Source organism: Girardinichthys multiradiatus, chromosome 3, assembly GCF_021462225.1.
Source record: "Girardinichthys multiradiatus isolate DD_20200921_A chromosome 3, DD_fGirMul_XY1, whole genome shotgun sequence".
Taxonomy (NCBI): domain Eukaryota; kingdom Metazoa; phylum Chordata; class Actinopteri; order Cyprinodontiformes; family Goodeidae; genus Girardinichthys; species Girardinichthys multiradiatus.
The window spans coordinates 33,445,149-33,470,543 of NC_061796.1; the positions used below are offsets into that span (position 1 = coordinate 33,445,149).

General features: G+C 40.1%; 1 protein-coding gene across 2 annotated transcripts in view; it reads left to right on the forward strand.

The window, feature by feature from the left end:
* Positions 1 to 21,347, forward strand: part of lipeb (lipase, hormone-sensitive b) — a 34,219-nt gene extending 12,872 nt beyond the window's left edge. For both annotated transcript variants that reach the window (XM_047360921.1, XM_047360922.1), the window contains 9 exons: positions 2,177 to 2,322; positions 2,721 to 2,906; positions 4,410 to 4,562; positions 8,356 to 8,500; positions 12,080 to 12,307; positions 14,234 to 14,434; positions 18,382 to 18,563; positions 20,030 to 20,296; positions 20,649 to 21,347. In XM_047360921.1, coding sequence (XP_047216877.1) covers positions 2,177 to 2,322; positions 2,721 to 2,906; positions 4,410 to 4,562; positions 8,356 to 8,500; positions 12,080 to 12,307; positions 14,234 to 14,434; positions 18,382 to 18,563; positions 20,030 to 20,296; positions 20,649 to 21,053 — 1,913 coding nt within the window. In that variant the 3' untranslated portion in view covers positions 21,054 to 21,347. The remainder of the gene's footprint in view (positions 1 to 2,176; positions 2,323 to 2,720; positions 2,907 to 4,409; positions 4,563 to 8,355; positions 8,501 to 12,079; positions 12,308 to 14,233; positions 14,435 to 18,381; positions 18,564 to 20,029; positions 20,297 to 20,648) is intronic.
* The last annotated feature ends 4,048 nt before the right edge of the window (positions 21,348 to 25,395 follow it).

Sequence of the window (25,395 nt, forward strand, 5' to 3'; positions counted from 1 at the left end):
TCTTATATTCTAGGTTCTTCAAAGTAGCCACCTTTTGCTTTGATTACTGCTCCGCACACTCTTGGCATTCTGTTGATGAGCTTCAAGAGGTAGTCACCTGAAATGGTTTTCCAACAGTCTTGAAGGACTTTCCAGAGATGCTTAGCACTTGTTGGCCCTTTTGCCTTCACTCTGCGGTCCAGCTCACCCCAAACCATCTCGACTGGGTTCAGGTCCAGTGACTGTGGAGGCCAGGTCATCTGGCGCAGCACCCCATCACTCTCCTTCTTAGTCAAATAGCCCTTACACAGCCTGGAGGTGTGTTTGGGGTCATTGTCCTGTTGAAAAATAAATGATGGTCCAACTAAATGCAAACCGGATGGAATAGCATGCCGCTGCAAGATGCTGTGGTAGTCATGCTGGTTCAGTATGCCTTCAATTTTGAATAAATCCTCAACAGTGTCACCAGCAAAGCACCCCCACACCATCACACCTCCTCCTCCGTGCTTCACGGTGGGAACCAGGCATGTAGAGTCCATCCGTTCACCTCTTCTGCACCGCACAAAGACATGGTGATTGGAACCAAAGATCTCAAACTTGGACTCATCAGACCAAAGCACACATTTCCATTGGTCTAATGTCCATTCCTTGTGTTCTTTAGGCACAACAAGTCTCTTCTGCTTGTTGCCTGTCCTCAGCAGTGGTTTCCTAGCAGCTATTTTACCATGAAGGCCTGATTCACACAGTCTCCTCTTAACAGTTGTTCTAGAGATGTGTCTGCTGCTAGAACTCTGTGTGGCATTGACCTGTTCTCTAATCTGAGCTGCTGTTAACCTGCGATTTCTGAGGCTGGTGACTCGGATGAACTTATCGTCCGCAGCAGAGGTGACTCTTGGTCTTCCTTTCCTGGGGCAGTCCTCATGTGAGCTAGTTTCTTTGTAGCGCTTGATGGTTTTTGCGACTGCACTTGGGGACACTTTCAAAGTTTTCCCAATTGTTCGGACTGACTGACCTTCATTTCTTAAAGTAATGATGGCCACTCGTTTTTCTTTACTTAGCTGCTTTTTTCTTGCCATAATACAAATTCTAACAGTTTATTCAGTAGGACTATCAGCTGTGTACTGTATCCACCTCCTGCACAACACAACTGATGGTCCCAACCCCATTTATAAGGCTTGAAATCCCACTTATTAAACCTGACAGGGCACACCTGTGAAGTGAAAACCATTTCAGGTGACTACCTCTTGAAGCTCATCAACAGAATGCCAAGAGTGTGCGGAGCAGTAATCAAAGCAAAAGGTGGCTACTTTGAAGAACCTAGAATATAGACATATTTTCAGTTGTTTCACACTTTTTTGTTCAGTATATAATTCCACATGTGTTAATTCATAGTTTTGATGACTTCAGTGTGAAGCTACAATATTCATAGTCCTGAAAATAAAGAAAACTCTTTAAATGAGAAGGTGTGTCCAAACCTTTGGTCTGTATTGTGTGTGTGTATGTATGTATATATATATATATATATATATATATATATAATCACCTCTTTGTGAAGGGTGTCAATAACTTTAACTATTAAACTAGCACCCCTCCCCATAAATATGTAGGAAATAAAATTAAATTTTTGTTTTAAAAATCCATTATTTTAGGTCATAGATAACATTCAAATTTTCTGAGAAACATTGGGTTTTCATTAGCTGCAAGTTTGACCTTTTTTACATTTTGAAAGTAATGTGCTTGAAATAGATATATCAGTCTGTGTGATAAAATTTGATTGTAATATAGGGATATGCACATGTACAGTATATCCCTTTATTTACTACCCATTTTGTCCTGAAATGATGGACAGTAAATGTCACAATAAAAGCAGGTACATGATGCATTAAATTTATTTCTTCTTTTCCAATCTGTCATTAAAACAAGTTTTTCAGCTGTCTCTATTTCTGATGTTTGCTGCGTTCTAGTTACACTTTTGTTTGCTTTCCTCCAGTATTTTACCTTTCTTCTTTCACGATCAGTGACTTTTTCTGTATTTTGTTTTATTTTTTTGTCACATTTTTCAATTTCCTCTTTTTTGCTCATTCCTATTTAGTTTTTTCCTCCCTCTCTTTCTCTCAATATTCTGGTCCTGCTTTGTCCTTCACATGAATCCACATGCATACCTCCCTCACTGTGTTCACTTTCTTCCTTTTCCCAGGTGTGGCAGCCAGCTCTTTCTTTACCTCAGGGAAGTACGCCATCGACCCAGAGCTGAGAGGGGCAGAATATGAACGGATCACTCAGAACCTGGATGTGCATTTCTGGAAGGCCTTCTGGAACATCACAGAGACTGAGGTCCTGTCGGTGGGTATCCTCTTATTTCCACACCTGGACACTTTGTTAGACATTTGTAATCCATGTGTGATATCTGGGATTTTACTGCACACTGGCACATTGGCTGTGTGTGTTTTTTTTTTATTCATTTTAATTGTAAAGTTGTATCACATATATCATCTATTATACATTAAACATTTCCCTGGGAAGATCACCTTTCTGTCTTTTTTTTGCATTTTTGCCTAGAGGGCGAAAGTAATAATGGAAGAAATTCATTTTATCTTGTGTTATTCATGATTTATTTATCCAGTTTCTCTTCCTCTCCAGTGACCTACCTTTCTTTTTAACTTGGTCTTCATTTTTCTACCTTACATGTCTGTCTATCATTTATTTATTTATTTATTTATTTATTTATTTATTTCCTCCAGAGTCTTGCCAGTATGACCTCTACTCAAGTCAAGGTGAACAGAGCGCTTTCTGTGCCCCCTGTGCACTTCGATCTTCCGCTAGCTGCCAACCACAGAGCGTCTGTGACAATAGCTCCACCTTCAGCACATGTCGGCACTGCTCCTGTTCAAATGAGACTCATTTCTTATGAGTTGCGGGAAGGACAGGTACTTAAATCAGTATTTAAACTCTCAGTATGGTGACATGCTTCAAATTGTCAATAAACAACTTCATAAAGTCGACTTCTGGGCCAAACTAGACTAGCTCTTGTTTTTTAAGTAGAAAGCTTTGTTAAAGTATTCAAAGAGGTTGAACCTTTTGCATCCTTTTAGTACAAAACCAAACTTACATGTGTTTTATTGGGATTTTATGTTGTGGACCAACACAAATCGGTGCCCCAAAATAAAATCTAGTTCAACCAGTTGCCCTCAGAAATCACACGTAATTTATAAAAGTAGTTCACTTGTGTGTAATTTAATTAAAACTGAATATTTAGAGCTGTTTAAAGCAGGGTTATGTTAAAAAAATACATTCTAAGAGTTGGACATCTGAAAGAGCATCGTTCAAACCGTCATCCAGAAAATGAAGTAGGAAGTCATAACTGTAAACCTACCAATGCATGGTTATTCACCTAAGCCGGCACGCTGGCCAAGGAGAGCATTAATCAGGGAAGCAGCGAAGACTCCAATGTAATCTCTGGAGGAGCTGCAAAGATCCACATCTTAGGTGGGGCAATCTGTATGCTGGACAACTGTTAGTTAGGCACTCTACATATCTGGCTCTTTATGGAAGAGTTGGAAGAAGAAAGCAGTTAATGAAAGAATGCCTTAAGAATTCCTTTTCCAAAGCCTGCGACAAGCCATGTAGGGAACCCAGCAAGCATATGGATGAAGGTGCTCTGGTCAGGTTATACAAAAATAAAACTTTTTGGTCTACATGTAAAACACAACATGTGGCAGAACAATAAACGCACATCCTCCCTTGAACACACCATCCCCACTGTAAAGGAGGGTGGTGGCAGCATCATACTGTGGGGTAGCTGGTTAATGGAAAGCTAGATGAAGCTAAAACCTATTGGTCGCTGCATGTTTTCAGTTTAGATATATTCATACTATTATGTTTTGTACTAAATGGCTGTTTTTTCTACATCCATTGTTTTTTTTTTAGACCACATAGGTTTCCTCTTTGAATCATTAGCAAGTTTTGCCATCACTTTTATCACTTATTATGTAACTGAACTTCTTGCTTCCTAATTTATTCGGGGGACCTCCTGTCTCCATTCCAGTTTGTTCTTCTTTCTTCCTTCACTGGTAATAAACCAGAAAGACTTAAAACAAACATCTTAAGCCAGTGATAATGCTCAAGACAACAGTGTCCTTTTATTTGAACAGAATCCCAGCCTACACCAGTAGAAGTCCTTGCTGTTTGTTCCTGTTGATAAATAGGAATTATTGTGCAGTTCTGCTGGCACAGGATGGATTGGCAACAAGCTGCTGCAGAACTACCAACTAATCCAGCTCTCAGAGGAGCACTGCTGCTAACTCCAGCAGCGAAAATACCAGCTTAGAAATTTGATTTTATTTGCAGCACATACACTATGCATACAGTTATTTTGTGTACCACAAAATACATTCTGAATTTTGATCCAATCCCTTTCTCTTTGTTTCTAGGACAGTGAAACTCTGCTATCTCTCACTCGATCTGAGGGAGGCGCTATTTCTTTATCCCTGGGGTTGAAAACCAAGCGCCTCCCTTCTTCGCCCTGCCTTCTGATCCACTTCCATGGGGGAGGATTTGTGGCCCAGACCTCAAAGTCCCATGAGGTGAGATGATAGTCCATCATGACACAATTTAATTTTAAAACATTATTTGTCCTCAATTCAAAAGCAAATGGCGAAGTAGTTATTTATTCTGTTAAGTCATTTCCTAGAGGAGGGGAATGCCTTGACTGTTAAATTATAAATTATTTCAACACGTCACATTGATCTAGTAATAATAATTCTAATTGAAAGGCAAGTCACATGCAGCAATAGGAGATGACATTAAATGAGTACCGCATTATTGCTCCCTGTCAGACCATCTGCTCTGGTGGTATTTTTCCCAGATTTGAGCAGGTATCATTAAAGCAGTCATCCAGCCTAATTCAGCTTTAATTTCTTAAATAGTGTTTAGTCAAACTTAATTGTATCGAAGCCCACATAATTAAAGAGACAGATACAATTTGACAGCAGAGGAGCAATTGGTTGTCATTCTGTCTTTTCCTGTCATTAGTGCTGCATGTAATGAGCTGTTTAGTTAATTATTGTTGTAATTATTCCTTGAAAACTTAATTGAGACTTTGACCACCCTCTTTGCTTTCCTTACTGACAAAGTGCACACAGAACTGCCCTTTTGTTTGTGGTGCGTTTTGGTGCTTCCAGTTGTTGGCTTCATCTTAGCTGCTCAGGACTGGAAACAAGGCATGGCTCGGTATCAGATTCTCACAGTAAGATAACCTTAGGGAAAAAAAGTCCTGGTCCTATTACCAAAAGATTACCAGAATATAGAATGAAAACATGTTAAATTTTGTAATTCTGTGCTACATATTATACCACTGGGAGTTAAACAAGCTGATATTATCCTGTTTGTTCTATCGGCTCAGATAGCCTGCCTGCAATCAGCTGCTTTGCAAACATCCTGCTCGTAACTTGTAACAATGTTACCTTTATAAGAGTGACGAGTGGCGCTTATTTAATTTTCACACCGTGACAGTTGATGTTTTTAGTGACTGGAAATATTTCCTAACAGCTGAGTTGGTCTTTTTTGTAAGTGAGGTAAAAGTTCAGGACAGTGAGGTTTAAACCTGTAAAGCCAAAACATGCAGTTCAAAAAAATATGGTGTTTTTTAATCAAACACAATCATTTGTATGTTGTGATTTTTTTTTTCTTTACCTGACCAACAATAAACAAAGAATGCACTATATTAATTAAATGAACAAATTATTTTGTATTTATGTGTTGTAGAAATGTCATAGAGCTAAAGCATCGGAGTCTCACACACTTTTAAAGTTTTTAGGTCGACTCTTTTCTCTTTAATTTTTCCTTTCTGTTCTCAGCAATGAGACAGGACATGCTGCATTTAGCAAAAAATCAATGAATGTCTGCTTTTGATTAAAAGTTCCTGGATGTTTGTGGTCTTATTTACTATGGAATTAAAAACCAAGCCAAACAGATTGTTAATAAAAGATAAATACTTCGTCTTGTATCAGATATGTTTCTATTTTAAGAAAGTTTTAACTAAAAAGTAATAAAGCTGTCCCAGTGTGGCAAATGCCTGGGCTGTCGGGACACATTTCTATCGTTTTTGAAATGCAGTTCAAACAAAACCATACCGAGGGCCTTAAATAGCTTGCGGCCTAAATTCGGACACCTCTGGTTTAGGAGCCTTCTTTCAGCCAGTTAATCAGCTGTGAGCAGCAAACAGGAGGGAACAGGCAGTTCTGTACTCTATGCTGCTCTCCCTTAAGCTTGAGAAAATTCCTGCATGTTCTCCAGCATTTTTTTCTTTAACCCTTAATAGGGTGATGACTGCAACCTACTTCAGGCATTTAACTTGGGCTATCCTCCTGCTTCTTACGTGATCTCCCACATGCTTCACAAAGCTGTGAAACACCCTGCTTCATTCAGCGTATCATGCACTCCTGCTGCCTGCTTGTTTGAGCGACTCCCCTTTCTCAGCATCAGATGATCTCCATCCTCTCTGCCATGTGGGAGATCCATTTGGTGGCGGTAGAGATGCACTTGACATTACAGGACATGTGTGAGCAGCATGTGCATGGAGTGATGAGATCAGAGCCTGGAAAACTCTCCTATATTAACCTTTACACTCTAGGTATACCTTGATACCAACAGCCAGCCCATTCATGTCTGGGTCTAGCACCTTTTTATTTAAGAAAAGTTGTTTTAGTATGCCTAATTTCTAGGCAAAGCATGTGTTTATAATATATGAAACTCTGCAGGAGCAGCACATGCATTACTTGCTTGGTTCATCTTAATGAAAGAGAACCTTGTCTTACCGATGGTTTGATCCCCTGTTTCCTGTTTATCCTTTGCCGATGTGGCCATCTGTTTCTGTTTGCAGTCTTTAGCTACTAACAGCTGTTACATAACAAGGCTCTGTGAAATTGCAAAGGACGTGGCATCGTTGATCTGCAGCTGCATAGTAACTTGTGGATGAGAAGCAATCGTGAGGGTGAGGCGGGCTGTCATGTTGAATTAGGACAGAAAGAATTACCCCAGGCCCTAATGGGAAACTTGTCAGACTTTCCTTCACTCTTTTTCTTCTTGACAACAGGCCTGCCAGTATCTTAGAAAATCTCTATGTTCACTTGGTATCCTTTTTCTCCTTTCTTTTTGTCACATTTTGGCACCACATCCTTCCGTCTTTTCTTGTCTCCCCCCTTTGGCCGTCTGCTGTCCGAATCCTTCATGGAAAGACACGTAAAGGAGAGCTGAGAAAGGAAAAGTTTGACAATTGAGTTGAGAATCAGAACGAAATGTTTTCCCTTGTATCCTTCCCAACATACCTGTTATGTCCTCTAGCATAACACAGAGCTTGACCTCTGCTGCAGGAACCAGTTGTGGATTCATTGTGCAGTAAAGCTGTGACCAAGAATAGATGTAATGTCTGCAAATTTAGCAATTTGTAGAGCATCAAGTGTTAGGTAGTAGTATTAAAGGATTTCAGATTAACAGCACTCCCTGTCTGGCAGTGAGCTGGAGCTCTCATTAATTCCCTCTTTGGGACCCTAAGAAGGGTTTGTAAGTGAAGAGTTTCCAAAGTCATGTAAAATTAAACAGCCTCTATCCAACCTCAGCAAGAACTGGGCTATGTGTTGTGCATGCACAGCATTTTATTGTTTTTTTTTTCTGCAGGCAGTTGATGCGATGCCCTGGCTGACAACTTTGCCACACACCAGTCAGTGAATAATGTTGCTCTCAAATGTTCATCCTCACCTTTCGCTGATTCACACATCATCTAAATCAAAGCTGTGCTCATTCTGCAAGCTCATTCACTTTTCTGTTGCTGTGATCCAAGATTTAGCGTGACAGATTAAGGCTTAAACACACCAGAGCTGACGACTGGTTTTTTTTTTCATGCTAAATCAGAAGCTGGTGGTGTGATATTCAAACATGCACACACCTTCATGTTTCCTTGCAGTTTGAGTGAAAATCTTTCACTTTGACTAAAAGCACTGTCGCAACCTGACTATTGCAGGCATAAAGAGAAGTACTCGGCATTCTAGTCGTTTTTATAGACCCTCCTTGTAAATCTACAGCACCATCTTGGCTTTATTCACACTGTTCAAAGTAGGGCAGTAGCTGCATTTATTACTATAGAAAAATGGCAAATGGAGGGGACTGTGAGGGCAGCTCTCGCCTCTCGGCCTGCTTCTGTCTATACGGTAAGCCAAAAAGCAGAAAAATTACTTCAGAGGGACACTTAATGTCCCTTTTATCCTTGTGTCTTAACACTGGCTCCAATCCACCACTGTGGTTTTAATAAATTTGACTAATACATTATGTTTCTGTTTTACTAATAACCTCTTACCTCCCTGCTTTTATCATTTTGCACAGCCTTACTTGAAGAGCTGGTCCCAGGTACTTGGTGTTCCCATCCTGTCAGTGGATTACTCTCTGGCCCCTGAAGCCCCATTCCCACGCGCACTTGAAGAGTGTTTCTATGCCTACTGTTGGGCTCTAAGAAACCACCATCTACTTGGTACATACATCTCTCACACTACATAGAACTGCCTTTTGCTACATTTGTTATAATCTCAGCACATTTTCTTGCAGGGCTTTAACTTCTGAATAAATTGTGTCTATAAAAAAATGTCAGTCAGTCATTTACTATCCCGCTTCTTCCATAGTGGGTCGCGGGGAAGCTGGTGCCTATTTCCAGCAGTCTATGGGCGGGAGGCGGGGTACACCCTGGACAGGACATGTCCAATTTAACATGTCATTTTTTTCTTTATTTTAAAAGGAATATCATAAAATAATAAAGTTAAATGTAAATGTGCCAAAGTTAGCTGAAAGGCTGGCTGAAAGCCATTATATAGGAAGGAATAACAATGTCAGCATACTAAGTGCTTAAAATCAGCTGACCAGAGCTTTTCACTGATGTGACACTTTAAAGGGCTTTTTGAAAAGCTGCATTATACAGTTATTTTGTAGATGTAAAAAGATCTGCTTAGCTAGCAAGTAACCTTTGTCAAAAAAGCTGTTAACCTGCCTGCAGAATCTTCTGCTTGTTGACCTGAGTAAAACTAACAATCGTCTACATACATTAATATATCAAGTGGTCCACACTCACAAGATAAATCATTGGTATACATGCGAAAGAGGATTGGACCTAGTATTGAGCCCGGTGGGGCACCTTTTGATAATCACAGGGAACTGGATTGGAACTTTTCATTTTTAGCAATTTCATATAATTGACAAACTATACAAAAAAGCCAGCCAATGAATTTTTTTTTAAATGGTTTTAACTATGTAAATTCATTAGGACAAAAGCCCACCTTTATGAGCCTTTAACATTTTTAAAGAAATAATATTACTGGTTTAATAGAAAGATTTGGCCTAAATCATATCTACATTGGTTGTACAAAATGATTTATTTAAAGATGATCAGTAAATTGAGAAGCAATAATAATTTCTATTACATTTTTGATTTTATTGGCTTCTAACTATAGACACTGATTGGTCTGTAGTTATAGGTCAACAAAGGAGCAGCATTTTTAATATAAAAATTATCTTATATCTATATCTTATTGGTGCTCTGATCTTGTTTAACTTGTCTATTTAAAAATGCTGTTAAGGCATTCTTGAGTTTCCAAATTTCAGACTGTCTCAATTCAGATAATAAATACAAAATAGTTTTTTTTATTTCCTTTCTAAACTTATTCCAGAGTTATCTCTTTTACATAAGTACTCAGATGCTTAAAACTTAACTGAAATAAGACTTAATTCTGCCAGTTTTCTTGATATGCTTTTTGAAACATAGGTCACTGACCTTGATTTAATATACTGAACATAATTACGATGATGCACTCTTTGATCAGTACTAAGTTTCCTAGTGGATAGAAAACAAAGCCATTAATGTTAGTAGCAGATAGGGTGATGCAGTAAATAAAAATATGTATACTCTAAGCCACAGCAGAGTTAAAAGAAAAAGGTTTTGAATTGATGATCCTGCTGCCGTATAAAACAGAGTAAGACAGGGAGTGAAATTGTCAGAAAAGTCCCCATAATCCACTGAACCTTTATGTAAGAAGATATTTATGATACTGGTAGAACAAAGCATCTGTTCACTGATGTACAAGTCCTTCTCAAAATATTAGCATATTGTGATAAAGTTCATTATTTTCCATAATGTCATGATGAAAATTTAACATTCATATATTTTAGATTCATTGCACACTAACTGAACTATTTCAGGTCCTTTATTGTCTTAATACGGATTATTTTGGCATACAGCTCATGAAAACCCAAAATTCCTATCTCACAAAATTAGCATATCATTAAAAGGGTCTCTAAACGAGCTATGAACCTAATCATCTGAATCAACGAGTTAACTAAACACCTGCAAAAGATTCCTGAGGCCTTTAAAACTCCCAGCCTGGTTCATCACTCAAAACCCCAATCATGGGTAAGACTGCCGACCTGACTGCTGTCCAGAAGGCCACTATTGACACCCTCAAGCAAGAGGGTAAGACCTGGGAAGCAGTGGACTGAGTCTGGAGTAGAAACATCCAGAGCCACCGTGCACAGGCGTGTGCAGGAAATGGGCTACAGGTGCCGCATTCCCCAGGTCAAGCCACTTTTGAACCAGAAACAGTGGCAGAAGCGCCTAACCTGGGCTACAGATGAAAGCAAATTCTGCATGTCATTCGGAAATCAAGGTGCCAGAGTCTGGAGGAAGACTGGGGAGAAGGAAATGCCAAAATGCCAGAAGTCCAGTGTCAAGTACCCACAGTCAGTGATGGTCTGGGGTACCGTGTCAGCTGCTGGTGTTGGTCCACTGTGTTTTATCAAGGGCAGGGTCAATGCAGCTAGCTATCAGGAGATTTTGGAGCACTTCATGCTTCCATCTGCTGAAAAGCTTTATGGAGATGAAGATTTCATTTTTCAGCACGACCTGGCACCTGCTCACAGTGTCAAAACCACTGGTAAATGGTTTACTGACCATGGTATCATTGTGCTCAATTGGCCTGCCAACTCTCCTGACCTGAACCCCATAGAGAATCTGTGGGATATTGTGAAGAGAACGTTGAGAGACTCAAGACCCAACACTCTGGATGAGTTAAAGGCCGCTATCGAAGCATCCTGGGCCTCCATAAGACCTCAGCAGTGCCACAGGCTGATTGCCTCCATGCCACGCCGCATTGAAGCAGTCATTTCTGCAAAAGGATTCCCGACCAAGTATTGAGTGCATAACTGTACATGATTATTTGAAGGTTGACGTTTTTTGTATTAAAAACACTTTTCTTTTATTGGTCGGATGAAATATGCTAATTTTGTGAGATAGGAATTTTGGGTTTTCATGAGCTGTATGCCAAAATCATCCGTATTAAGACAATAAAAGACCTGAAATATTTCAGTTAGTGTGCAATGAATCTAAAATATATGAATGTTAAATTTTCATCATTACATTATGGAAAATAATGAACTTTATCACAATATGCTAATATTTTGAGAAGGACCTGTACATTATGACAGGACTCATGATCGTAGGGAGAATGGACATGGATAGAGCTTTAATGTGTCTTTATCTGCCCCTGCCAAAAAAAAAAAAAAAAACGTCAAAACTGTTGAATTCTAATGTAAATGAACACACAAAATGATGAAGTTGTCTGGATATAGTTTTTAGGAATGGTTTGTAACAATGTAATCAGGAAAGGGAAATAAAAGTTATGTTTTCTAGTGTGAAGCTGAGTGCTTTGTAAATCATCACTGCTTGTTTCTGCTGCAAGGCTTCAGTTAATTGACTGTGCTGTATGCTTCTTGCACTCTGCTCTCTGCTGAAAAAATTCAATATTCAGACAGAACACTTCTTATGAACCTGAAAAATGAAGCACACTGTTCAATAAACAGTGACGATGGATTTGGTTTGTCCGCGTTGTAACAGATAATCTCACAGCAACAAGGCAAACGATGAAACACCTGTTAGCATCTACTTATTATCTGTTTGTTGTTCAGTAAAGGCTTGGTTTTGCACCTCCACAAATAATTACAAGAATGTGGTCGTTATCTGTTTTTTTTTTTTTCCATCTCCCATTGATAAATATTTCCATCTTCGCAGGATGGACCGGAGAGAAAGTGTGTTTGGCCGGTGACAGTGCCGGGGGTAACTTATGTGTGACCACATCGATGCGCGCCGCTGCCTTTGGTGTGCGAATGCCAGATGGCATCGTGGCAGCCTACCCAGCTACACTGCTGACGGCCTACGCATCGCCCTCCCGTCTGCTTACACTTATGGATCCCCTGCTGCCGCTCAGTGTGCTCTCCAGGTGTCTCAGTGCCTATGCAGGTAGGGTGGTGTTTGCGTGTACTTCTTAAATCTTGTTACTGGACAATCTTTAAGAAATAGCTTCTCCCCTTTTTTTTTTTTTAAGGTGGATCTACACTTACCGGCCACTTTTTTTTAGGTACACCTGTTCAATTGCTTGTTAACCCACCTACAAATGAGCCAAACAAATGCAATTAGGTGACGAGGACTCCAGAGTTCATAGTGAGCATCCGAATGAGGAAGAGAAGGGATTGAAGTGAGTTTGGATATGGTTTGTTTTTTGCAAGACAGGCTGGTCTGAGTATTACAGAAACTGCAGATCATACGGTGAAATTATCCTGTGTGTTGTGTGGATAGGCATGCCTTGCTGATGTCAGGGGAGAATGGGCAGACTGGTTTAAGATGATAGAAAGGTACAGTAGCTCAAAGAACCACTTGTTACTATTGAAGTATGTTGAATAAACTTTCTGAATGTACAACACCTCACTGGGCACCTCTCCTCAGGAAACTAAAGTTATAACATATCACACAAGCTGACTATAGTTGAACAGTAACAGATTGGATTTCATGATGCTCAGTTTCAACGGCAGCATTTAAACTGAAGGGTCAGAATTTGGCATAAACAACATAAAATCATGGATCCATCTAGCCCTGTATCTAATTCAATTCAATTCAGTTTTATTTATATAGCACCAATTCACAAAACATGTTGTCTCAAGGCACTTCACAACAGTCAGGTACATACATTCCAATTAATCCTAACAATTGAACAGTTCAGACTTGGGGTGGTGGTGTAATAGTGTAGGCCATGTATTTTCTAGGCATGCCTTAGGCCCCTTATTACCAGTTGATCGTCCTTTAAATACCTCAGCCTACCTGAGCATTGTAGTTGACCGTGTTCATCCGCTCAGTGGTAAATGGACTCAATTTATGTAGCACTTTTCTAGTTATACTAACCGGTCAAAGCTTTTTACACTAGATCTACATTTACCCAGTCGCACTCAGTAACCCGCAGACATTAGGGGCCTTGCACTAAGGCTCATTAGCATTTGGCAGGTGGAAGCTGGAATTAAACCCACAACTTTCGGATTGTAAAATATTGTTCCCACTGTGCCACAGTCACTGACTGACAACACCGTAACTATCTTGTTATGCTAGTGCTCCAGAGGGACATCATCGAAACATGTCCACTGTCATCCAGTGGCTTCCACACTTACCGGGGAGAACCAGTAGAGGAGATTATTATCTTGCATATGCAGGCATCCGATCTGCAGCAACTGCACGATGCCATCGTGTCATTATGGACCAAAATCTCAGGAATGTTTCTGACACCCTGTTGAATTTATGCCCTGAAGAATTAAAGCAGTTCTGAAGGCAAAGGGGGGATTTAACCCAGAACTATCCAGGTGTACATAATAAAGTGGCAGGTGAGTGTATTACAAATGTGTTTTTACTTTAAAGATTTAGGTTTTTGTGTCCTAATTTGTATTATTGAATAGACTCCAGTTCAGGACAAGACTAACGAATAATAACATCTAATTATGTGACCTGAATAATTAATAATTTATATAATTTATCTTGGTGTAGGAAAATTTTATTCATCTTTTCCTGTCTTATTGTTCTGCTATTTTTCTTTTACTTTGTGTTGAGCATTTTTTATCATAAAACTTCCATTTGCCCGTGTATGTTATTGTTTCCTTAACTTATCTTTTTCAAAGTGAACTGTAGACATCTGTAGGAAGCAGAAAACAAGGTAAAACATTACCATGTCGCCTGTTTTGGGCCGCCTTTTTTTCCCCCTCTCTCATAATGTCATCATCTATGAATTGCTGCCTGTAATTTGGTTGCAGCATCAAACCTCCTTGGAAAGTGATTTTTCTCTCCTGGATCATGTGTTTCCTATCATTGCTTCTTTGCCATCTTCTCTGCTGGCGTCTTCTCCTCCAGGTAATGAGCCGCAGACAGAGAAGCAGGTAGAAAAAGTGAGCACGTTGAGCCTGGTGAGAAGAGACACGGCCCTGATGCTGCGAGATTTCCGACAGGGTGCCTCCAACTGGTTCCAATCTCTGCTGGATCCCAACAGAGCGTCGGCCTCCTCCAACACAGCTGCCGAGACAACACCAGCAGCCCCCGATACGCCGACAGCTGGTGTGTTTTGTGTGTGTGGGTGTGTATGAAAAGTAAATGAGCGTTGTGAAAGAGTTATGGGAGCAGCTTTATTAAAAGGTTTTCAATTTATGTATTATTTAGTTTAAGCAGTAACTGTTTGGACCTAAACTAGGAACTCGTGAGGAAATTGTCATTCCCAGGTTCTTATGCAGTCTGGATAATACTGGATTCAAATTCTGTACGTTTTCCAGTTCTGGTTAAGTTTGGAATAAAGAGAAAATAAGTATTTTCAGTCTTTATTCTCTATCCCATTTTCTAAATGTCCGTCCATCCGGCCGGGCGGCCACCCATCCATCCATCTTCTGTTTTTCGCAGCTTCCATGTTTAAAGCCGTGCCACTGTAGAAACGCCTGCCATAAATGCAGAGAGAACTTCCGTATTTTACATTTTAAAATGGAAGTAAATGAATGATAACTATGGTCTAGAAAAGTTGGAATTTTTTCATGACAAATGTGTAGAGATGCTGTATCTCTTGGATTGTGGTTAAGTTCAGAGGAAATTCAAGTTGATGTTCGTTGTTTGATAGGTTGCACGCAGTAAATGGTAATCAAAGCCTTTTGCTGTTTGCATTCCACATTTTCTGCGTCCTCGTTCAGTCTCCTTAAACGGCATTATTCTGCCAAAGTTTCTTTACAGCTCCTATCGAGGAGGTCAATGGTGTGGATCCCTATTCTTCAGCATCCAACTAACCAATTATGGCCTCATCCACTCTGTTGAGTAATAATCCTGTACCTCCCTTCATGTCAGTGCCTTGACAGTAATTTTTAATTATAACCACCGTAAATCTGAAGAGGAAATGTAATTTTATTGGTGTCACCTTAGTTAGGTGACAATCTTACAGCCGGCAAGCCAAATCTAATGGGAGTGTCATAGGTGGGGGCGTATTAATAAAAGGCCATCATGGTGCTGAGGTGGTTCATTATTAAAATAGAAGATTGGGTAACGCTTTGTGAAGAGACCAGGCGTGACGGCACACAGTGGTGTCTTGACAGCTCTGGGAGGGTAGATGATATCACACTGACGGCTCTTTTTGGATTTCCTCCACCTACTTTCGCTCCCTTCTTCCTAATATTCCCCAGTTTGCATCTTTGGCCCGTAGCTGTTAGCTGTCAAACAGGACATATGAAAAGCAGAAACAGTGGAGTAAATGAGTTATCCTGTGTTGCTTTGTCTTAATTTTTTTTGTGTCCTCCAACTGCTGTTTGTACTAGATGAATTTATTGCACTGCCTTGCAAAAATATTACTCCTCTTGAACTTTTTTTTTACACATTTTGTCACATTACAACCACAAATGTCAATGTGTTTGCCATCTTCTTATACAGAAAGTATTACGCCAGCATAATTGTAAAGTAAAAGGAAAATGATGGTTCTCCAAAATATTTTACAAACAAATCTGACAACTATAGCAACCATCCCTTTAGAAGTCAGCTAAGTAGTAAATAATTTAAAAGTTAGAGATTAAAGTAGAGATTAGTCGCATTTTGTCGTAAAACATATGGAAGATGATGGTTTTTTTCAGATAGATAAAATAAGCATTTTTGGGACTCTATGCAAGAAATGAAATGTGTGGCAGAAAATGAAATGCTCATCACCCCAAACACACAATAACTACATGGTGATGGCAGCATGGTTCTGTGGGGAGATCTTTCTTCAGCAGGGACAGGAAAGCTGGTCAGAGTTGATGGGAATATGGACGGAGCTAAATACAGTGCCTTGCGAAAGTATTCGGCCCCCCTGAACTTTTCAACCTCTTGCCACATTTCAGGCTTCAAACATAAAGATATAAAATTAAATTTTTTTGTGAAGAATCAACAACAAGTGGGACACAATCGTGAAGTGGATTGAAATTTATTGAATGTGTCAAACTCTTTTAACAAATAAAAAACTGAAAAGTGGGGCGTGCAATATTGTTCAGCCCCCTTGCGTTAATACTTTGTAGCGCCACCCTTTGCTACAATTACAGCTGCAAGTTGCTTGGGGTTTGTCTCTATCAGTTTTGCACATCTAGAGACTGAAATTCTTGCCCATTCTTTCTTGCAAAACAGCTCGAGGTCAGTGAGGTTGGATGGAGAGCGTTCGTGAACAGCAGTCTTCAGCTCTTTCCACAGATTCTTGATTGGATTCAGGTCTGGACTTTGACTTGGCCATTCCAACACCTGGATACGTTTATTTGTGAACCATTCCATTGTAGATTTGGCTTTATGTTTTGGATCATTGTCTTGTTGGAAGATAAATCTCTGTCCCAGTCTCAGGTCTCTTGCAGACTCCAACAGGTTTTCTTCCAGAATGGTCCTGTATTTGGCCCCGTCCATCTTCCCATCAATTTTGACCATCTTCCCTGTCCCTGCTGACGAAAAGCAGGCCCAAACCATGATGCTGCCACCACCATGTTTGACAGTGGGGATGGTGTGTTCAGGGTGATGAGCTGTGTTGCTTTTACACCAAACATATCATTTTAAATTGTGGCCAAACAGTTCGATTTTGGTTTCATTTGACCAGAGCACCTTCTTCCACATGTTTGGTGTGTCTCCCAGGTGGCTTGTGGCAAACTTTAAATGAGACTTTTTATGAATATCTTTGAGAAATGGCTTTCTTCTTGCCACTCTTCCATAAAAGCCAGATTTGTTCAGTGTACGACTGATTGTTGTCCTATGGACAGACTCTCCCACCTCAGCTGTAGATCTCTGCAGTTCATCCAGAGTGATCATGGGCCTCTTGGCTGCATCTCTGATCAGTCTTCTCCTTGTTCGAGATGAGAGTTTAGAGGGACGGCCGGGTCTTGGTAGATTTGCAGTGGTCTGATACTCCTTCCATTTCAATATGATTGCTTGCAATCATTGAAATGCTCCTTGGGATGTTTAAAGCTTGGGGAATCTTTTTGTATCCAAATCCAGCTTTAGATTTCTCCACAACAGTATCTCGGACCTGCCTGGTGTGTTCCTTGGTCTTCATGATGCTCTCTGCACTTTGAACAGAACCCTGAGACTATCACAGAGCAGGTGCATTTATACGGAGACTTGATTACACACAGGTGGATTCTATTTATCATCATCAGTCATTTGAGACAACATTGGATCATTCAGAGATCCTCACTGAACTTCTGGAGTGAGTTTGCTGCACTGAAAGTAAAGGGGCCGAATAATATTGCACGCCCCACTTTCCAGTTTTTTATTTGTTAAAAAAGTTTGACACATCCAATAAATTTCATTCCACTTCACGATTGTGTCCCACTTGTTGTTGATTCTTCCCAAAAAAATTTGAATTTTATATCTTTATGTTTGAAGCCTGAAATGTGGCAAGAGGTTGACCAGTTCAAGGAGGCCGAATACTTTCGCAAGGCACTGTACTGGCCGATCCTAGAAGGAACCCTGTTAAACTGCAAAATACTTAGGCGTTAGTCATTTGTCAGTAGAAAAATGACCTTATACTTGCAGCCAGAACTTCTGTGGAGTGGTTTACATAGGGACATGTTCATCTGCTGGAACGGCTTGGACCTAAATCCCATTGAAAATCTGTTGCAAGACAAATGTTCTCCATCCTGTCTGACTGAGTTTGAGCTATTTTCTGAAGAGAAAGGGGCACAAATCTAGTCTATAAATGCGTAAAGCTGGTAGAAACAAACCAAAAGACTAACTGTAAAAAGGTGGATCTACAAAGTATTGTAAATCGATTTTGAAAGCCATAAATCATCTTCCTTCCACTTCACAGTGGTGCACCACTTTGTGTATGTCTTATCACATTTAATCCCAGTAAATTACATTGAAGTTTGTGGTTGTACTGTGAGAAAATGTTTCATATCGAATACTTTTTTAGGGCACTGTTTGTTGCACACTTTTCTGTTTGATGGCAACCTTTAAATATGAGTCAAACAATGTGATTTTTAGTTGAATATAATTTTTTCTTCAACCTCTGCTTTGTTTATCAGATACAGTGAGAAAAAGTGTCTCGGCAGCCTCCATCTCCTCGCCTCACGCCGACCCGCCTGTGCCCAACAAGCCATCGGAGTTCCCCAGCAGAAAATTATCTGTGAAGAGCAAGACATGCCAGGACTTGGGATCCCACAGCAGTCCCATCCCCCAAAGTTCACCGCTGATGTCTGAGCATGCTGTATGTCACGCTGTAACTTTCTTATGTCGCGATTAGCTCGCTCTCAGATGGTTCCCTTATCAGGAAGACTTTAATGCCATTAAACAAAGAGATGTTCCTTAACACAACACTGGAGTGTTAGCGGGAATTCGAGTGGGAATTAAGCCTGCGGCATAACTGTAGTAATTGATGATGGTTACAGTGGTATTCAGAGAACAAAGATCCTCCTTCTATTGATTATAATAGAAGGAGTCTTTGTAATGTAGAGATATTGCTGGTCAAGGGCATCAATATCATATTGATGTTGTGCTTTTAATTATTTATTTGAATCAATTTTCTTTCTCCTGTGGGCAGTGAGCATAGCACAAGCATTTTTGTGATTTATTCGTTTTCAAAAATCAGTTGGTTTCCTGACATTTTTAAGCATAGTCCTTTTTAAGCATAGCCCTTAAATATGGGTTTGAGGTTAGAACCTTTCCAGAACCCTAAGTTCTCCCGATTTATTCATTTTAAGACAATATTTTCAGTTTGAGATTAATGTCTCGTAAGAACTCCCAGTACTATTTTGGAGCTGATTGTTCTTACTTGGTCGGCTCCCTCTAATATGTTGATGAAGTCACATCACTATTATATACTGGTTTTCCCGAATCTTCCAGTCTATGTTGTAATGGAGTCTGGGTGGTTCCTTGGCTGTTTTTGAACATACTACTCAGGATTGTCATAATCTGAGGGTGACTGTTTTGGGGTCTGGCATTTGATAGATGGACCTAATTAGGGGTTCCAGTGCACCGTCCCAGAATTCCAACATTAACGCGACTAAGAATGTTCGGACTTAAAACCTGGGCCTGCGCCAGGAAACCAACCAGTATTAAAAAAGTTCTGCAAAAAAAAACATGGTCAAGTATTATGCCAGTAGCTTGTTGAAGGTGGAAGTGAAAGTGTGATATTAACTAAATATTCATGGGGTTTCATGCTTATGTTCCAGTCTGCATGTATCATTAGAGAAAATCAACAATAAATTAAAATGAATGAATCTATTCCTGTTTTTAAAAAAAATTGAAAAATAATAATTTAATCATTTATAGCCCAAGTTTAAAATGAGAGTTATCCCTATTATAGGAGTATGTAAAGGTCTTACCAGAACTGTAAATGTGGCCCTCTGGGATAAATCATCTCCCCTGTAGAAAGAGGCAGCTCATCTTATTCCACCATCTCTCACAAACAAGTTAAATCCCATCAAAGAAATCCAAATTGTTTGTTACATTCTTTTTTTCCCCACTTCTACATTGATTAGATTAGTAACAGGCCTGGCAAAAAATAGCCTTGAAATCTTGTTGCTCAGCCTGGATTCAGGCACTCTGCCAATGATTTTATATTTTCATAAGGACAAAGTTCTGTCTGTTCACATAAAAGCAAACCCGCTCCACATTTTGACCTGTCAGAGCTGCCTAACCAAAATGGAATATGTTTTTTTTTCTTTACCCTAGGTGGAGGATGTGAGTTTTTTCCTCTCCAGGGATAGTGACCCCTCCATGTATGATGACCTGTCCTCTTTGGCCATTCCACCCCCTGTCGTAGAGGAAGAATCGGAGCTGGAGCGCCCCAGGGAGTTCCCTCTGGGTTTTGAGCCACTGCGCTCGGAGCAGCTTGCTGAAATGACAATGCAGAGCTCTCCAGTGGTCAAAGATCCTTTCTGCTCACCTCTGCTGGCTCCTGACAGCATGCTGAAGGGGCTGCCTCCTGTACACATAGTGGTAAAAATGCATTTTGTTCCATCTAGTTATTGTTTTCTATCAGACGCTTGCAAAGTTTGGAGAGGAAACCAAACCGTCTAAAAGAGTCTCTGTTCAGTGTTTAAAGTGGTAGCTGAGGTCACAGCGTGCTGTTTCTTTTTATGAGGATGTTGTATGACCAAGAGGAAACTAGTCCTAATTTTTAAATGGCTTAAGTGAGTCAGAAAGACTTAAAACATGAACAAAAGAATTGGGGCTGCCTGTGCTCCTCTAAATCCTGTAATTAAGATTCTTGACATGTCTGAAGGGAGTTTAAATTTGTTTTTCACCATCCGCTCCCCCCCTTTTTCTTTTTTTTCCTCCCTCGTCTCAGGCTTGTGCTTTGGACCCAATGCTGGACGACTCTGTGATGTTTGCCAAGCGTCTGAGGAGCGTAGAGCAGCCCGTCACCCTGTGCATTGTGGACGACCTCCCCCACGGCTTCCTCAGTCTATCACAGCTCTCCAAGGAGACGAAGGAGGCCGCCAACGTCTGCGCGGAGCGAATTCGCGCAGTCTTCAACCAGAAGGACACACCCCCAGAACCACGCAAGCACCGCAAACTGGAGCGGACCGATAGGGGAGAACTGCCGCCCTCTAGGGAAACTGGTGCTCTGCTTGCCGGCCCTCATGAGAATGCAGAGGCAGCTGTTGGGAAAGGGGCTAAAATGTCTGATGGAGAGGGCTCAGTTGCTGTGGCAGCCCAGAATAACTCTGACGCTGGTGGCATCGGTGCTTAAATGAGTTTGGGGGGGGTGGGGGAGACTGCAGTTCACCAAAGGAGTGAAGAGAGAGAGTGAGAGAGTAAATGAAAGTCATATTGATGTAAGCAGTGCAATGCCTAAATGAGAAACGGAGGGAGCGTCTTGAAAAACTAAAAGACCACTGGGTGGGGGCAGTCTAAAAAATTGCCTAGCGTTTGAAAGATAAATAAGGGGAGGTGGAGCGCTGAAAGGTATCTCTTTCTGCTTTTCAATTCTTACCACTTGTCTGTGCGACATTATGCACCAACGCAAATCTGTCAAAGAAACGAACACACCCACAAAAAGGCAGTCATGTTTCAGAATGAGATGATAATTTAAAAGCTTCTCAGATCAAAGACCACCACTCAACCCCCCCCCCCCCCCCCTCCACACACACACACACGTATTTAACAGAGTTGCCTTTAGGCAGCTGAAGCTCAGACATAAAGCAGCACAGAGCGCTCCTAAGACGACGCCTGAATGGGTGATTCATCTGGGCCGAGGCAGGCCCTAATCAGATAGCGGTGGGCACACTGTACACTTCTGTGTGGAGGCATCCGCATCAACGTGGCCACTTGTCCTTTAGGAATCCACTCTAAATCTCACTTAATAACTCCACATTGTCTTCTCCATTATGCCTGTTTGGCAGTCAATACAGCTTACTTTATGGCTAGTAACTATGTTGACTCTCCCCAGATTCAATTACCGAGCTAAACATAACAAACCAAAAGACTCCAAACTAAAGGAATTCATTTACTTCTTTCTTGAGAATTCCAGTTTTTTTTAATTGTATTTTAAACTCTATGCAGGATTGTTTTTATCATTTATGTCAAATTATGTTTGGATTATAATCTCTGAGTCCTGACTCATTTAAACTTTAAACTATATTATTTTAATATAATCTTTTACTGTTATTATGGTAAATATTTTAAAATATAGCGATTAGTAAAAGCATTATCACCCCTGACCTTTCATATTTTTGTCAATTAATAACCATAAACATTAATTTATTCCATCCGGGATTTTAAGTTATGGATAAAAGGCCTATAAGTATGAAGGTAAAGGAAAGTAATACATGGTTTCTGAACATTTTTGCAAATAAAATTTGAAAAGTGTAGGTCAGAAAGTTACATTTTAATCACAATTGAGCAGAGAATCATCTTTCACTTGGTGGTCTAAGTCCCCTCTGGACAGAGCACAACTTTCATCTTGCTACTCCTCCATAGAGGCCAGATGTTTGGAGTACAAAGCTAGTTGTTGTCCTGTTGACACATTCTTTCATCTGAGCTGTAAGCTCTGCAGCTCCTCCAGAGTTCCCATGTGCCTCTTGGTTGAATCTCTGATCAATGTTGTCCTTGCCTGGACTATTAGTTCAGGTTGGCTTCCTTGTCTTTGCGGTTGTGGTGTTCTCTTTCCATTTTTGGATGATGGATTGAACAGACCTCCATGATTTTATCTGAGTTTTACTTGTAACAATTTTGAAAACTATGTATCATTTGGTTTCCAGTTCACAATATGCTCACTGACAAAATGTGAAAAAAGTTTTAGAGGTATTAATACCACAGCAAGGCACTTTATAGATTTATGTTTCTTCAGGCTAAACTGCTGATTTCTCTGGCCTTTTCACTTTGGCTAACTCTCAGAAAAAAAAGCACAGTGATCAGTGAGAGAAGATGATAAATATTCCCTCTCCCTGCTGCCTTTGGCATTTTTAGTGTTGTATTAGTAACGCAGAGACTGAAACTAAGATGCATTCAAGTGAGAACAAACAAGTTCAGGGAAATTGTTGTCCTTTTTCTGCAAGTCATGGTTGGATTTTGTTGTTAGATGAAGCGTTTTAATAATTTTAATATTTCAGGATTGGAGACAGTTGCTCGGTGTTCCCTGCAAAGAAATGGAGTTAAGCAGAGTGAAACGCTAAAGACTCCAACTCTCAGCCATCCGTACAAATTTTATATTTGATGACACTGTTTTTCTAGCCATTTGTCAGATTTTCTCTGCTGTTTTCAGTGTCCAACCAAAGTTCTCAAACCCGGAAATGTATGACCTGACAGCTTTGTTTTTTGTAACAAGTCGGGAGGCTTTTAGGCAAATCTCAAGAACCCCTGCTGTGAAAAACAATTGCTAAGAAAACAAAAATACTAACATGCATTTTGCACAATGGTTTGGAGATTTTTCTCTCCCCAACAGCCTCAATTGTGGTTGTCACTGTTTTTGATTACTTTAAGACACATTCCCGCAGACACATCCATCAAAGTTGTTTAAAATGCACAAACGCCTCCCTCTGGTTAGTCCATGTGGCTGCCAACAGTGGCTGGCTGTGTCTGTCCCTTGCCTGGTAACAGACCTGAGGTTGCCAGGTCTGCAGAGAAGGATGCCGTTTGATGAATAGGATTTAGCTGATGCTCTGGCTGTGAAATCCTCCACCCCCCACCCCCTGTAGAAGTGCAGGATTTTCATCTGCAGTCATGCTACAGGATTAGACGGTTCTCTGTTCTGTCAGCTTGAAGTACTTACTGCAATATTTTAAGTCAGATTGACAGAAAAAATAATACACTTGGTATCTAAGGTTTGTGGCTGAAGTTTAAACTAGTTAGTTTCTATTCATGTGCAGTTTGCACTTTTACTGCAGAGTTGGTTTATTCGGAGTTTGAGTCTTCACATGTTGGTTTTCCTGTTCGCTTGCTGCTTACTGAGAAGGCGTTAGTCTGTTTATTCTGTGGAAACGACTACCTTCATTGTGCCATGTAGTCATAAACGGCACTTCAAAGTCAATAGACTATTCATAGCCTTGATTTTCTGTTGTAGACGGCAACTTTGCGTGTAGTCAGTCCTCCTCGGAGCCTATTTTTCTGTGTGTAATTTGAAGTGAATACACTTCTTCATCAATACTAGGTGCAACACTGCAAATAATGCACAAGAAAAACTGTTTTGCTTATTTGCATGCAAATGTAAAAGAAATGTGTCAAACTCTTTCACCTTCAGTGTATTGACACTCGTATGCCTCATATCACTGATCTGTTGCGCTTCATGAGAGCAGGTGATGGCCCAGAACACTAAGGTGAATTATTATCTATTTAGTGACAAAGCTGTGGATTTATAATTGGAGTGCCTGTAGCTTTAAACTAAAAGTTGTTTCAGTGTAATACTTAGTATTGCTGACTCATAGTCTGTTTATGTCAGTCAAATCTCGCCTGTGTTAAAAACCTTGTTGGGTTTATTGTAAACAAATTTGTGTGTGTTCAAAAGGTTGTTTGGCTTAAAACTCTGCAATAGTGCAATATCCTTGAGCAAGTGTTTGGTAAGGCTGCATAACTGGTTACACTCCAGGATTTTTCTTTCCATAGTCGCTACTCTCCAAGTCAGAAGTGTGGTGATGCTGATTATCGTAGTGCAATACCCTGCAATCACCAACAGCTTGGGCTTCACAAGCAATATATCAACCCATATCTAACAATTACAGTTTCCTTTAAGGCTGCTTGTATAAATGCAGTGATTCATTATATTTACAAGCACTTCACAAGAATGTTTCATTATAGGTGGACAGGTAGGCTGGAGTTTAAAGCAGAACCAAAGAGGACAGCCAGTCTTAGAACTGATGTTCTGGTCCTCTTGTTTAATGTTTAACTGTTGCTAGTGTGTTGCTAGAGTGTAGAGTAACCTGTCTGCACTCCATGCAAATTGTGCCGCATGATTTCTGATGTGGGAGATGTTCATTGTTTCTAAAAAGAGGGGAACAAAATACCTTGATAAACGAGACAGGACCGTAGACGGGACAAAGGATAGTTTTAGCTTTTCGTTAAACACCACAAGTGCAAACCTGTGAATAATGCTAAACAAATGTAAACTGAAGATGATTTATGTAGATATTTGTTTTCTGAAATGTGTCAATCAAATTGATTATTTTTTGACTGCATTTACTTTGCAGGTTCCATGAGAGATGAATGTATGTGATGAACCATAATGTATTGCCACGTTTCCTTTGCCGATTTGTATGGAAATAAATATATTCTCCCAGGAACGCTTCAGTTGTGTCCAAACTTATTGATGAATTAGCCCTGCATGTATGAAACAATAAAATATTTCATAAAAGGGTTTTCTGCCTGGATATTTGCAAGTTTGTATTTGAAAACATTAAAGCTGCAGCTTTAATATTTTCAAAGGAAATTATACTTGGATTTTCAGCTTGTTTTAAAAACTTTTGAAAAATGTGTCATGCATTTTTAAATTAGCCCCCTGAGAGGAAGCTTTGTAGAACCACTTTTTGATGCAATTACAGCTGCAGTTCTTTTGGGGTATGTTATTGCCAACTTTGAACATCTAAAGCCTACAATTTTCA